General features: G+C 48.5%; 1 protein-coding gene and 2 non-coding genes across 3 annotated transcripts in view; all 3 read left to right on the top strand.

The window, feature by feature from the left end:
- The window catches only part of VPS54 (VPS54 subunit of GARP complex), a 96,896-nt gene that overhangs the window by 66,640 nt on the left and 15,725 nt on the right, over positions 1–14,531 (top strand). The window contains exons 15-19 of the mRNA XM_060230608.1: positions 249–361; positions 6,370–6,433; positions 7,582–7,687; positions 11,790–11,877; positions 14,201–14,322. Coding sequence (XP_060086591.1) covers positions 249–361; positions 6,370–6,433; positions 7,582–7,687; positions 11,790–11,877; positions 14,201–14,322 — 493 coding nt within the window. The remainder of the gene's footprint in view (positions 1–248; positions 362–6,369; positions 6,434–7,581; positions 7,688–11,789; positions 11,878–14,200; positions 14,323–14,531) is intronic.
- On the top strand, positions 7,142–7,213 carry TRNAT-GGU (transfer RNA threonine (anticodon GGU)). The gene has a single exon. It is a non-coding gene; the product is annotated as a tRNA-Thr (tRNA).
- On the top strand, positions 7,276–7,347 carry TRNAP-GGG (transfer RNA proline (anticodon GGG)). The gene has a single exon. It is a non-coding gene; the product is annotated as a tRNA-Pro (tRNA).

Below are 14,531 nucleotides of genomic sequence, written 5' to 3'. Positions count from 1 at the left end.
TTGTTTGAGTTATTTTACATATCGTTCTGACGTCATATACTTTAGAGTGCTGTTAAGTATTTAAGTCTTTTGTTACCTTGGGGCTTTCCTTGTATTTTACTGCCGCTAGTTAATGACTGCAGTTATTGAATCTTTTATGACTTTGCCCCACTTGTATTAAAATCTGGATCTGGTAACCACCAGGGTTAAGACTTTAAGGCAGTGCGTTTCGCGTTTGTGACCTCCTTTCCTTTGCGTTTTGTAACCAGCCTTCTGCTAGACAACGAGCGCTGGAAGCAAGCCGAGGTTCCGGCAGAATTTCAGGATCTTGTTGATTCCATATCAGACGGCAAAATTGCTTTACCGGAGAAGAAAACAGGAGGTGAGCCCCTTTGGTCTTTCTCTCTCTCGAGTGTTCTGATGGCACTACGAAGATCCATTGTGGCAAAATGTTGGCAGACAAATGGTGTCGCTGTAGCCAGCTCTTCTGTTCCTGAATTCACACAGGGCGAGGCCTCAGCATCACAGGCAATCCACTTTAAATGGTAGATTATGGTGCCCAGGGGTGGAACTCTAGCAGGAGCTCCTTTGCATATTAGGCCACACCCCCTTGATGTAGCCAATCCTCCAGGAGCTTACAAAAAAGAGCCTTGTAAGCTCTTGGAGGATCGGCTACATCAGAGGGGTGTGGCCTAATATGCAAAGGAGCTCCCGCTAGAATTCCACCCCTGGGGGTGCCTCTCTATGTAAACGTGTCCAAAAGGATAGAATTTTCACCGCAGAAATGACCAAGTAAGTGGTATGCTTGTGGGCATTTTGTTTTTGTTTTATTATTTATAGTGATTACACACAAGGCTTTTTTTCTTTTTTGTAGCAGGAACTCCTTTCCATATTAGGCCACGCCCCCCTGATGTAGTCAGTCCTCCTGGAGCTTACAGTAGGCCCTGTACGAAGAGCCCTGTAAGCTCCACGAGGATTGGCTATGTCTGGGGTGGGGGGTGGCCTAATATGCAAAGGAGTTCCTGCTACAAAAATAAGCCCCGATTACATAGAGTTGAGTCAATACAGCCAACAGAATAGGAACGTCAGAAAACAAGGAAATAGATTTTTGGGTTATAGACCCAACTCAGAAATTTATAAATACAGAGCCTGAAGCAAAGTGCATTGTTTACATGACAAATCAAACAATGCAGAATTACATAGTGGCAGGGGTGGAATTCTAGCAGGAGCTCCTTTGCATATTAGGCCACACACCCCTGATGTAGCCAATCCTCCGAGAGCTTACAAAAAAGAGCCTTGTAAGCTCCAGGAGGATTGGCTCCATCAGCGGTGCGAGGCCTAATATGCGAAGGAGCTCCTGCTAGAATTCCACCCCTGGATAGGTGTAATTGAAATTGAGGGAGTAAAGTCCTTACCAGGTAAGGCTGAGGGCACCAAGGACTAACCATCCAAGTACTAACCAGTTTATTTTCCAAGATCTGACGAAATCAGGCTAGTATTGGTGCTGGACTGGGGTATGGCAGGGCTTTTTTTGCAGCAAGAACTCCTTTGCATATTAGACCACACACCCCTGATGTAGCCAGTCCTCCTGGAGCGTACAGTACTAAGAGCCCTGTAAGCTCCTGGAGGATTGGCTACATCAGGGGTGTGTGGCCCAGGGATGGAATTCTAGCAGAAGCTCCTTTGCATATTAGGCCATGCCCCCCTGATGCAGCCAATCCTCCTGGAGCTTACAGTAGGCCCTGTACTAAGAGCCCTGTAAGCTCCAGGAAGATTGGCCACATCAGGGGGTGTGGCCTAATACACAAAGGAGCTCCTGCTAGAATTCCACCCCTACATAGTGGGCTCCAACTTGCAGTAAACTACATGGAGATGTTGTAGACTAGGGGTGCCAACGGTAGCTCTCCAGATTTTTTTTGCCTACAACTCCCATCAGCCCCAGCCATTGGCCATGCTGGTTGGGGCCAATGGGAGTTGTAGGCAGAAAACATCTGGAGAGCTACCCTTGGCCGCCCCTGTTGTAGACCACAGTCCTTCATAATGTATCCAAGCAACTTTTGTGGATCATTTTGTGCATGGCTGCCTGTGTGGAAAACTCCCCCCCCCATGAATAATTCAGTTTTGCAAAGTTTGTGGGAAGCCAAGGAAAGCGGTATGGATCCGGCACACTCTGCTCATTCGGTGACATAAGATCATAGAGTTGGAAGGGACCTCCAGAGTTATGGGGCCGTAACAGTGTAAAAGCAAACTCCAGTTCTGCAGTTGGTGGTATGAGTTGCCTCCACTCCTTCCATACATCCCCCAGCTGGTATAAGATAAATGGGTCAGCAGAGTTACATCATCGGGGTCCCTGCAGCAGGGAGACCACAGGATAACAAAATGCCCACCGCCTCACTTTTTTAATATTCCTGTCATTGAGAAACATAGCATTTTATTTTAAGGGCGCATCATTAAAAATAAGCTTGTTAGCATGCATGAATAAACTTTGCTTCTTTCTACGACGTACATCACAACCTGTGTTCCCTCTAAGCTGAGTCAGTGTGAGCTAGCTCACAGATTTTTAGCCTCCAGCTCACACCTTTTTTGTCTTAGCTCGGGAAGGATGACCCCAGAGCACACTAATTTATCCAGCAGCTCACGACTTTCATGCCAGCAGCTCACAAAGTAGAATTTTTTGCTCCCAAGACTCTGCAGCTTAGAGGAAACGTTGGAAGCCAACTCTGAAAAAAAAGAGTGCAGGGGGTTGGACTCGATGACCCTGGAGGTCCCTTCCAGCCTGTGTTCCCTCTAAGCTGAGTCAGCGTGAGCTAGCTCACAGATTTTTTGCCCCCAGCTCACACATTTTTGTCTTAGCTCAGGGAGGACGATCCCAGAGCACACTAATTTATGCAGCAGTTCACAACTTTCATGCCAGCAGCTCACAAAGTAGAATTTTTTGCTCACAAGACTCTGCAGCTTAGAGGGAGCATGGATCACATCACCTCTGGTTGTTTCATACTCAAATTCTATCATCGAACAGTACCAGTTGTTTTCAGCTCATGGTTGGTTGGGACCCTCGTGCCTTTTAGACCCCACTGCTGAGACATGAGCTCCTGTATAACTGCTATACTTTTCCATACTTTGATAGTCTCCCATCCAAATACTTTTCCATACTTTGATAGTCTTCCATCTGAATACTTTTCCATACTTTGGTAGCCTCCCATCCGAATACTTTTCCATACTTTTCCATACTTTGGTAGTCTCCCATCCGAATACTTTTCCATACTTTGGTAGTCTCCCATCCGAATACTTTTCCATACTTTGGTAGCCTCCCATCCGAATACTTTTCCATACTTTTCCATACTTTGGTAGTCTCCCATCCGAATACTTTTCCATACTTTGATAGTCTCCCATCCAAATACTTTTCCATACTTTGATAGTCTTCCATCCGAATACTTTTCCATACTTTGGTAGCCTCCCATCCGAATACTTTTCCATACTTTTCCATACTTTGGTAGTCTCACATCCGAATACTTTTCCATACTTTGGTAGCCTCCCATCCGAATACTTTTCCATACTTTGGTAGTCTCCCATCCGAATACTTTTCCATACTTTGGTAGCCTCCCATCCGAATACTTTTCCATACTTTGGTAGTCTCCCATCCGAATACCAAGCAGGGCCGATTTTGCTTAGCTCCCGAGGCATGACTAGATCAGGCTAGCCTGGGCCATCTCAGCATGGCTGTGGGACAGCAGGAGCTTAAAAGGAATCGAGCGTACTCCTAACTACAAAGCCACATTGCTGGGACAAAGAATAAAACAGATGGAATTAGAGGGCCTCATTGTGGGTACGGATCACGGAGAAATGCTTTAGTTGTGGGAATTCCTTCTTGGCGACCCCAACCACAGAGGACTGGTTGTCCATAGCCAGAGCCATTTTGGTGTAGTGGTTAAGTGTGCGGGCTTTTATCTGGGAGAACCGGGTTTGATTCCCCACTCCTCCACTTGCACCTGCTGGAATGGCCTTGGGTCACCATAGCTCTGGCAGAGGTTGTCCTTGAAAGAGCAGCTGCTGTTAGAGCCCTCTTCAGCCCCACCCACCTCACAGGGTTTGATTCCCCACTCCTGCACTTGCAGCTGCTGGAGTAGCCTTTGGTCAGCCGTAGCTCTTGTAGGAGTTGTCCTTGAAAGGGCAGCTGCTGGGAGAGCTCTCTCAGCCCCATCCACCTCACAGGGTGTCTGTTGTGGGGGAGAAAGGTAAAGGAGATTGTACACCACTCTAAGCCTCTGAGATTTGGAGTTGAGGGTGGGATATAAATCTCTTTAATGAGAGCCAGTTTGGTGTAGTGGTTAAGTGCGTGGACTCTTATCCGGGAGAACCGGGTTTGATTCCCCACTCCTCCACTTGCAGCTGCTGGAATGGCCTTGGGTCAGCCACAGCTATCGCAGGAGTTGTCCTTGAAAGGGCAGCTGCTGTCAGAGCTCTCTCAGCCCCACTCACCTCACAGGGTGTCTGTTGTGGGGAGAGAAGATACAGGAGATTGCAAGCCACTCCGAGACTCTGATTCAGAGAGAAGGGCAGGGTATAAATCTACGGTCTCCTTCTTCTGGTTGCCTGATTGGTTCAGCCGTTCCCGAGGCCATCGCTCAGTTTCTCTCGGTTTTCCAAGTGATGATGGAAACGCTTTAGGAGCCCTTCTCTTTACAGGTAGCCCATTCTTGGTACGATTAATCTGCCTCAAAGCAGTTAGTGGCTGGTTCTACCTTCTGTACGCAGCCTTCAGAAGAGGCGACGAAGGCATCCATCAGCAACGCATAAAATAAAACATCTGACCTGTGATCTAAAGCAGGGCTCAGCAATCCCCCTTGGCCATTGACCAGTACTGGTCTGTGGCCTGTTAGCAACCGGGCCATGAGTTGTATAATTATTTCACTGTATATTACAGTGTAGTAATAAGAAGACAACATTGGATTTATATCCTGCCCTCCTCTCCAAATTTCAGAGTCTCAGAGCGGCTCACAATCTCCTTTCCCTTCCTCCCCCCACAACAGACATCCTGTGAGGTGGGTGGGGCTGAGAGAGCTCTCACAGCAGCTGCCCTTTCAAGGACAACCTCTGCCAGGGCTATGGCTGACCCAAGGCCATTCCAGCAGCTGCAAGTGGAGGAGTGGGGAATCAAACCCGGTTCTCCCAGATAAGAGAGCTCTGGCTGACCCAAGGCCATTCCAGCAGCTGCAAGTGGAGGAGCGGGGAATCAAACCCGGTTCTCCCAGATAAGAGTTTGCGCACTTAACCACTGCACCAAAGAAGAAGACGACATTGGATTTATATTCCGCCCTCCACTCAGAGTGGCCTACAATCTCCTTTATCTTGCTCCCCCACAACAGACACCCTGTGAGGTGAGTGGGGCTGAGAGAGCTCTCACAGCAGTTGCCCTTTCAAGGACAACCTCTGCCAGAGCTATGGCTGACCCAAGGCCATTCCAGCAGCTGCAAGTGGAGGAGTGGGGAATCAAACCCGGTTCTCCCAGATGAGAGTCTGCACGCTTAACCACCACACTTTAGTTCTTTGCATAAGTGTTCTCCACAGATTTATAGATAAAATGAGACAAAACTGGGTTTTAAAATGGGTTTTAATATGCTTTAAAACTAATAGAAATAAAGTACACATTTGTATGATCCTGAAACCACCCGCCCCCTGATCCGTGGAAAAATTGACTTCCACAAAACCAGTTCCTGGTGCCAAAAAGGTTGGAAATCGCTGATCTATAGCGTCTAACCCAGAAGAGTTGACTTCCTGTGGGAAGTAAATAGACTCCATGGTCTCACAAAAGCGCATTTTAAAATCCAGTTTTGTCTCATCTTATCTATAAATACTGTGGAGAACCCTTATGCAAAGAAATAAGGTTCTCCACAATTTTGTAAATAAAATGAGTGAGAGAACTGTTAACACGGCCGGCTCTGCCCACTGGGCAAACTAGGTGATCGCATAGGGCGCTGGCCTTCTAAGGGTACCAAATTGGGTGCCCCCTCCATGTGACTCAGGTGTGTTATCAGTGAAGCGTGGAGCACCAGAAATTAGGCTTGCCCAGGGTGCCAGACAGTCTGGGGCTGTTACAAACTGCTTTATCTGTGTGCCTGGGACAAGGGCAATCCATGCAGTTATTCTGGCCTTGGTCTGTGTAATTCAGTGGGTACAAACCGGAGGAGCTGCCCAGGATTGCACTGTGAGTGGTGTTAATGTCTCAAAAGAAAATAGAAGCTCGAATATCAGTGCTGCAAAACAGGAATGCGAAGACCTGAAAATGGAAGTTTATCCTCGTTTTCCTCATATTAGACGTTTATAGTGTTCCTAAGCTCTTGTTTTTAGTTCTAGATTATTTTCCCCCTTTCTTTTTCTCTCACTGTTTAGCTCCTGAAGAAAGAAAGCCAACAGACTTCCTTGTTGTCGACGGTCAGAAATACGCTGTAGTTGGGTAAGATGTGTTAGTAGTTACTTTCCCCACCCCTTCGCTGGGTTGAATTTTGAATATCGATTTGGTTACTGGAAGAGAACATCTTTTAAGATGAGAGCTAGTTTGGCGTAGTGGTTAAGTGCGCGGACTGTTATCTGGGAGAACCGGGCTTGATTCCCCACTCCTCCACTTGCACCTGTTGGAATGGCCTTGGGTCAGCCATAGCTCTCGCAGAGCTGTCCTTGAAAGGGCAGCTTCTGGGAGAGCTCTCTCAGCCCCATCCACCTCATAGGGTGCCTGTTGTGGGGGAGGAAGATAAACCCCTCTGAAATTTGGGAGTGGAGGGCCGGATATAAATCCAATATCATCATCCCCTCCTCCTCTTCCTCCAAGGACACTTCGGACACAAAATGCCATCTAATGGCACCGGTGGGGGGGGGGGTGGGCAGCAAGAGAGATGGCGGCTCAGTGGCAGAGCATCTGCTTGGTAAGCAGAAGGTCCCAGGTTCAATCCCCGGCATCTCCAACTAAAAAGGGCACAGGCAAGTAGGCGTGAAGAACCTCAGCTTGAGACCCTGGAGAGCCATGAATGGGGCTGTGGCTCAGTGGTAGAGCATCTGCTTGGGAAGCAGAAGGTCCCAGGTTCAATCCCCGGCATCTCCAACTAGAAAAGGGTCCAGGCAAATAGGTGTGAAAAACCTCAACTTGAGACCCTGGAGAGCCATGAATGGGGCTGTGGCTCAGTGGTAGAGCATCTGCTTGGTAAGCAGAAGGTCCCAGGTTCAATCCCTGGCATCTCCAAAAAAGGGTCCAGGCAAATAGGTGTGAAAAACCTCAACTTGAGATCCTGGAGAGCCACGAATGGGGCTGTGGCTCAGTGGTAGAGCATCTGCTTGGGAAGCAGAAGGTCCCAGGTTCAATCCCTGGCATCTCCAAAAAAGGGTCCAGGCAAAGAGGTGTGAAAAACCTCAGCTTGAGACCCTGGAGAGCCGCTGCCAGTCTAAGAAGACAATACTGACTTTGACGGACCGAGGGTCTGATTCAGTATAAGGCAGCTTCATATGTTCAAGAGAAAGGATTTGGGTAGAATCGCCCTTTCTTGCTTCATTGGGCAAAGCAAACGTTTGACTAGTGCGGTCTAACAGGGACGGTGCTGCTGTCTCTTCTAGGACCGTCTTGCTGCTGATCAGGATCATCCTGGAGTATTGCCAGTGTGTGGACAACATTCCTTCCATAGCGACTGACATGCTGACTCGTCTCTCTGATTTGCTGAAGGTACGGAAGTCTTCCCAGATCCGTCCTAAAATGCCGGGAATGGCGGGGAGCCTTTGATACGGTGCCGTGAATTGTTTTGCGCTTGCATCCGGCGAACTCTTCAACTCAGCCCCTAACGATCGTGGTCCCCTGATCTGGGCACCCCGCTGTAGTCCAACCTCGTCAGATCTCAGAAGCTAAACCAGGTGGGGTTAGTACTTGGCTGGGAGATCACCAAGAAAGGCCAGGGGTGCTGCTACACAGAGGCAGCTGTGGAATAACAACACTCTCACTTTGTGTAGAGAAAAGGATGTGTTTGGTATATATTCAGTCTATGCCAAAATAGATGTCCTATTACAAATGTCTCAATGGTACAGGCAAAAAACCGTCTTGTACACAGCACTCCTATGGTCCGAAAAAAAAAATCAAAATCGTAAAAGAACTGGTCCAATTTCGTTTCGGGGGAGCACCCTTTTATATTTGTGGGTTCAGTAGCGTTGTAGCGCCACACTTCATATCTTGGCCTTCCAAATTAATATTTTATATAGAATCTCTCGTTGGAATATAAAAGACGGCCCCCTGAAGTAGGGTTTTCCCCGAAACGAAACGGGCCGGTTCTTTTATGATTAGTTGGACTTTAATCAATTTTGATTTTGATTTTTTTTGGACTGTAGGAGTGTTGTGTGCACAAGACGGTTTTTTGTCTGTACCACTGAGATATTCATAAGAGGACATATATTTTGGAACAGTCTGAATATATACCGAATCCTACTGGATTCCCAGTAGTAATGTACGGCTGTGAGAGCTGGACCATAAGGAAGGCCGAGCGCAGAAGAATAGATGCTTTTGATATGTGGTGCTGGAGAAGAATCTTCCCTTGGACTGCAAGAAGATCCAATCAGTAAGTCCTAAGGGAAATCAACCCTGACCGTTCCCTGGAAGCTCAGATGCTGAAGCTGAAGCTCCAATACTTTGGCCACCCAATGAGAAGGGAGCTCTCCCTGGAGAAGACCCTGATGCTGGGAAAGACAGAAGGCAAAAGAAGAAGGGGATGGCAAAAGAGGAGATGGCTGGACAGCGTTACTGATGTAACGAACACGAATGTGAGCAGACTTCGGAGGATGGTGGAAGACAGGAGGGCCTGGCGTGACTTTGTCCATGGGGTCGCAAAGAGTCGGACTCGACTGTGCGACTGAACATCAACAACAACAACATACTGAATCCATCCTGCATATTTTTCTACATGAACCGAGAGTGTCGTTATCCTACAGCTGCCTTTACCTTCGTGCTCCCATTCTCTGCTGACAGCTACACAAAGGCAGGCGGTGGCAAACTAAATGCCTAGCCTCATCAAACCTCAGAAGTTAAATATGGGCCGCCGGGTAGCCTAGTCTTGTTAGACCTCAGAAGCCAAGCCGGATCAGCTCTGGTTAGTCTTTGGGCGGGAGACCACCAAGGAAGTGCGGAGTTGCTACACAGAGGCAGGCTGTGGCAAAACACCTCCGTTTGCCTCTTGCCTTGAAAGCGCCATGAGGAGGTGGCCCTAATTCTGCTGTGGTTTGACAGCAACAGCAACAAAAAAGATTCCTCTGTACGCGGCACAAATGGGAAGGGGTTCATAGGTAACAAGTTATAAAGCGGCTACAACATTTGGTTAGAGGCTTTCACTGAATTGCAGGACTGATTTCCTATTCCCCTGGCTTTCCTTCCACTCTCCGTTTCGTCCCTGTTTCCACTTAGTCCTCTTCACCAATAATTTTTTCTTTCTCCATGTTCCTTCCTTCCTGCTCAGCACTGCCTTTTTCATCTCCTTAAATCCCGTTATATGGCTAAAACACTGTGTGTGTTTACAAGTTGATGGGGTGTGAACTGGCAGAGACTGACCGAGAGAGATCTTGGGGTCGTGGTAGATAACTCACTGAAAATGTCAAGACAGTGTGAGATAAAAAAGAGAAGTTGTCCATGAAAGGGCAGCTGCTGTGAGAGCCCTCTCAGCCCCACCTGCCTCGCAGGGTGTCTGTTGTGGGGGAGGAAGATAAAGGAGAATGTAAGTCACTCTGAGACTCTGATTCAGAGAGAAGGGCGGGATATAAATCTGATATATATGAGAGATCCAGTTTTGTGTAGCGGTTAAGTGTGCAGATTCTTATCTGGAAGAACCAGGTTTGATTCCCCACTCCTCCACCTGCAGCTGCTGGGATGGCCTTGGGTCAGCCAGAGCTCTCTTATCTGGGAGAACCGGGTTTGATTCCCCACTCCTCCACTTGCACCTGCTGGAATGGCCTTGGGTCAGCCAGAGCTCTCTTATCTGGGAGAACCGGGTTTGATTCCCCACTCCTCCACTTGCACCTGCTGGAATGGCCTTGGGTCAGCCATAGCTCTCTTATCTGGAAGAACCAGGTTTGATTCCCCACTCCTCCACCTGCAGCTGCTGGGATGGCCTTGGGTCAGCCAGAGCTCTCTTATCTGGGAGAACCGGGTTTGATTCCCCACTCCTCCACTTGCACCTGCTGGAATGGCCTTGGGTCAGCCAGAGCTCTCTTATCTGGGAGAACCAGGTTTGATTCCCCACTCCTCCACCTGCAGCTGCTGGGATGGCCTTGGGTCAGCCATAGCTATCACAAGAGTTGTCCTTGAAAGGGCAGCTTCTGTCAGAGTTCTCTCAGCCCCACCTTCCTCACAGGGTGTCTGTTGTGGGGAAAGGAAAGGAGTTTGTGAGCGGTTCTGAGATTCCGCATGTAGGGCGGGATATAAATCCAGTATCATCATCATCTTCAGACTTCCTTGGTGGTCTCCCCTCAAAGTCCTCCCCAGGGCTGACCCTGCTTAGTTTCCAGGATCTTGTGAGATGAGGGTCGCCTGGGTCATCCAGGTCAGTGGGTAGTTGTGGGCGAGGTTTCCACTGTGGCAGACCCCGCTAACCACGAAAGGAAGTTCTGCTGAGCCACACCCAGCTGCGGATGAGAGTCAGACCCTGCAAGGCTTCTGAAAGCTTGTCAGCGTGTCTGTCTGAGTATTCCCGATGGCCTTTTAACATCTTGAACCTTTAAAGCTGCACCGATTTATCCGGGGGCGGGGGGGGGGGGGGAATACTCTTGCGCAAATCAAGATGGATCGCCATGTTAATCTGTCTCTGGGTAGCAGAAAAAAGCAAGAGTCCCGTAGCAACACAAAAACTAACAACATTTGTGGCAGGGAAGGAGCTTTCACGAGTCACTGCTTGCTTCTTCAGATACTTCTTGCACAAATTGGATAAGCATATGGAGCAGAGGTCCATCAGCGGCTATTAGCCACAGTATGTTGTTGGAATTCTCTGTCTGGGGCAGTGATGCTCTGTATTCTGAGTGCTTGCGGGGGGGAGCACAGTGGGAGGGCTTCTAGTGTCCTGACCCCACTGATGGACCTGATGGCACCTGGGTTTTTTGGCCACTGTGTGACACAGAGCGTTGGACTGGATGGGCCACTGGCCTGATCCAACATGGCTTCTCTTATGTGACACAGAGTGTTGGACTGGATGGGCCACTGGCCTGATCCAACATGGCTTCTCTTGTGTTCTTATGTGCCACAGAGTGTTGGACTGGATGGGCCATTGGCCTAATCCAACATGGCTTCTCTTATGTGACACAGAGTGTTGGACTGGATGGGCCACTGGCCTGATCCAACATGGCTTCTCTTATGTGACACAGAGTGTTGGACTGGATGGGCCACTGGCCTGATCCAACATGGCTTCTCTTATGTTCTTATGTGACACAGAGTGTTGGACTGGATGGGCCACTGGCCTGATCCAACATGGCTTCTCTTATGTTCTTATGTGACACAGAGTGTTGGACTGGATGGGCCACTGGCCTGATCCAACATGGCTTCTCTTATGTTCTTATGTGACACAGAGTGTTGGACTGGATGGGCCATTGGCCTAATCCAACATGGCTTCTCTTATGTGACACAGAGTGTTGGACTGGATGGGCCACTGGCCTGATCCAACATGGCTTCTCTTATGTTCTTATGTGACACAGAGTGTTGGACTGGATGGGCCATGGGCCTGATCCAGCATGGTTTCTCTCATGTTCTTTCCCTTTCACGTTGATCTCTTGTGACTGTTTGCATCCTTCCTTTCCCCATCTAGTATTTCAACTCCAGAAGTTGTCAGCTGGTGCTGGGCGCCGGTGCGTTGCAAGTGGTCGGCTTGAAAACGATAACTACAAAAAACTTAGGTACGGACTCAACCATCAAGCTTTCCTCCGAACGATGAATTCCCTTTGAAATTTCCAAGAGAAATGAAAACTGTTCCTAGCCTTTTGGCCAAGGGGAAGAGCAGGCTGCGAGTTGTGTCTTAGCAAAGTGGTTTCATTTCGGATTTGTTGGAAGCAGTCAAATCCACTTGTGTGGGATACGGTTAGTACGTTGTTATAAAGCCAGGGGTTGTTTTGTAGAAAAATAGGTGGCAGAGTTCATTAGCATAACTCATTAGCATATGCCGGCCCCAACCAAAAGCAACCCAATGCAAGAAAGGCGAGCCCCAGGCAAGCGAGGCCTGCTTGTGCTGGCTAGAGATCCAGCCAGCCAGCCCAGGCAGGCCTCGCTTGCCTGGGGCTCTCCTTGGCCACCCACCCCTCCAGTCAAAAGGCTGGCAAGCCACCAACACCAAAATCACATGAGGAAGGGTGGGGCGGGGGCTTCTCCAGGGATTAATGAGGACTGCTGGGGGCGTGGCAAAGCCGCTGGGGGCTGGCTGGCTGCCCGCTCTCCTAATCCACCTACTATTCAATGGATAAGGTAGGTGGAGAGGAAGAGGGGAAACCGTCAGAAAGGTTCAGGAGCTATGCTCTTGTGAGCTCCTGCTAAATCTGAGACCTGTATTAAGCCTCCTTGATCCAAGAGGAAAAGTGAGGTGCATATGTAAGTCGTTAAAGGCTTTCACAGCCGGAGTTCATTAGTTGCTGGAGATTTTCCAGGCTGTGTGGCCATGGTATTGGCACTGTAGAACCTGGCGTTTCGCCAGCAGCTGTGACTGGTATCCTCTGAGGAATGACACAGAAGGCTAGAGTTCTCTCTGTGTCAAAGTGAGAAGAAGATGGTAGGCACATAATTTATCTACTCAGCCTTTGCCTGTGGAGGTTACATTCCGGCCTCTGACCACCTTCTGTTTCTCTATTATTTGCTCTGTTCCTCCTGCTAACCATCACATGTTATACTAGATCCATGTGTATAAGCAGTGAAGGGAAATGATCAACGAATATATGAGACGAAACATATTGTTTCCAGGGTTAGATCTTGGCTCCCAAAATACAAGAGAGAGCAACAGAAAGGGCAGGGGTGGCCGTTAAGGAGGGTTGGCCTGCAGTTTCAGAGGCTTTGTAATGCACTTTTGGACCCTCACCAATGTACCCTCTAAGCCAGGGGTGTCGAACTCATTTGTTATGAGGGCTGGATCTGACATAAATGAGACCTTGTCGGTCTAGGCCATGTGTGTAGCTATTTAAGATTAGGCAGCAGAGATATAAACTTTATTAAATATAGATATAAACACAATTAAATATAGGTGTTTTAAAAAAAAAACTTAAAATTAAATATGGTTAAAATATTAGCACTCGTTGGTCTTAAAGGTGCTTTCTTTGTGTCTCTCCCATAGGATCCAGGGAATTGGGCAAAAGAGGTTCTGGCTCTTAACTTCCTTCTCCAGGGGGCCAGGAAGGGGAGGAGCCTCAGCCAATAGAAGGAAGAGTGGCTTGGTTGAGTAGTTCTGCTGTGTGATTGAGAAAGCCTGGAAAAACGAGCCCTGCCTCCCCCTCTTCCTCCCCAAGGGAGGAGCCTCAGCCAATGGAGAAAATAGAGGTTTTGCTCTGTAGCTCTTGTGGTTTTGCTCTGTAGCTCTTGTGTGTGTGTGTGTGTGTGTGTATGTATACACACACACACATATATTGGCCACTGTATGACACAGAGTGTTGGATTAGATGGGCCATTGGCCTGATCCAACATGTCTTCTCTTATGTTCTTATGAATTGAGCAAGCCTTGCAAAGCAAGGAAGCAGAAGGAAGCAAGATATAGAGAGAAAGAAGCAGATGACAGCCAGTTGCTTGGGGGCCTGATAGGAGCCCTCCAGGAGCCTGATTTGGCCCCCAGACTGTGTGTTTGACACCCCGGCTCTAAGCTGTGGAGTCTTGTGAGCAAAAATTCTACTTTGCAAGCTGCTGGCGTTAAAGCGGTGATGCGCTGCATCAATTGCTGTGCTCAGCGGCCATCCTTCCTGAAAAGGCGGAACTAAGACAAAAATGCGTGAGCCAGAGGCTAAAAAACTGAGCTGGCTCACCCTAACTCAGCATAGAGGGAACACTGATCCTCACCCCCAAGTTAGAAGACACAGCCGTAGGTGGCCCTCTGAAATAGAAGTGACCGTTAATTAAGAGGTTGCATTGACTGCCGTGTATCTTTTCTTCTTCTGTTCCGAGCATCCTTCATAGGGAGGCCTCTCTTGGAATAATGGCAGCTCTTGTGTTCTGATCTCCTTCCTCTTTTTTTTTCCTCTCCGCCCACAGCCCTCTCGTCCCGTTGCCTGCAGCTGATTGTACACTATATTCCCGTTATCCGAGCACACTTCGAATCCCGCCTGCAGCCCAAACAGTTCAGCATGCTGAGGCATTTCGATCACATTACCAAGGTATTTCCAATCCCCTCTTTCTGATTGCCAAGGTATTTCCAATCCCCTCTTTCTGATTGCCAAGGTATTTCCAGTCCCCTCTTTCTGATTGCCAAGGTATTTCCAATCCCCTCTTTCTGATTGCCAAGGTATTTCCAGTCCCCTCTTTCTGATTGCCAAGGTATTTCCAGTCCCCTCTTTCTGATTGCCAAGGTATTTCCAATCCCCTC

This window comes from Heteronotia binoei, chromosome 1 (genome assembly GCF_032191835.1).
Source record: "Heteronotia binoei isolate CCM8104 ecotype False Entrance Well chromosome 1, APGP_CSIRO_Hbin_v1, whole genome shotgun sequence".
Classification (NCBI taxonomy): Eukaryota; Metazoa; Chordata; class Lepidosauria; order Squamata; family Gekkonidae; genus Heteronotia; species Heteronotia binoei.
The sequence above is the reverse complement of the archived record's forward strand: the minus strand, read 5'-3'. Positions and strand labels throughout refer to the sequence as shown.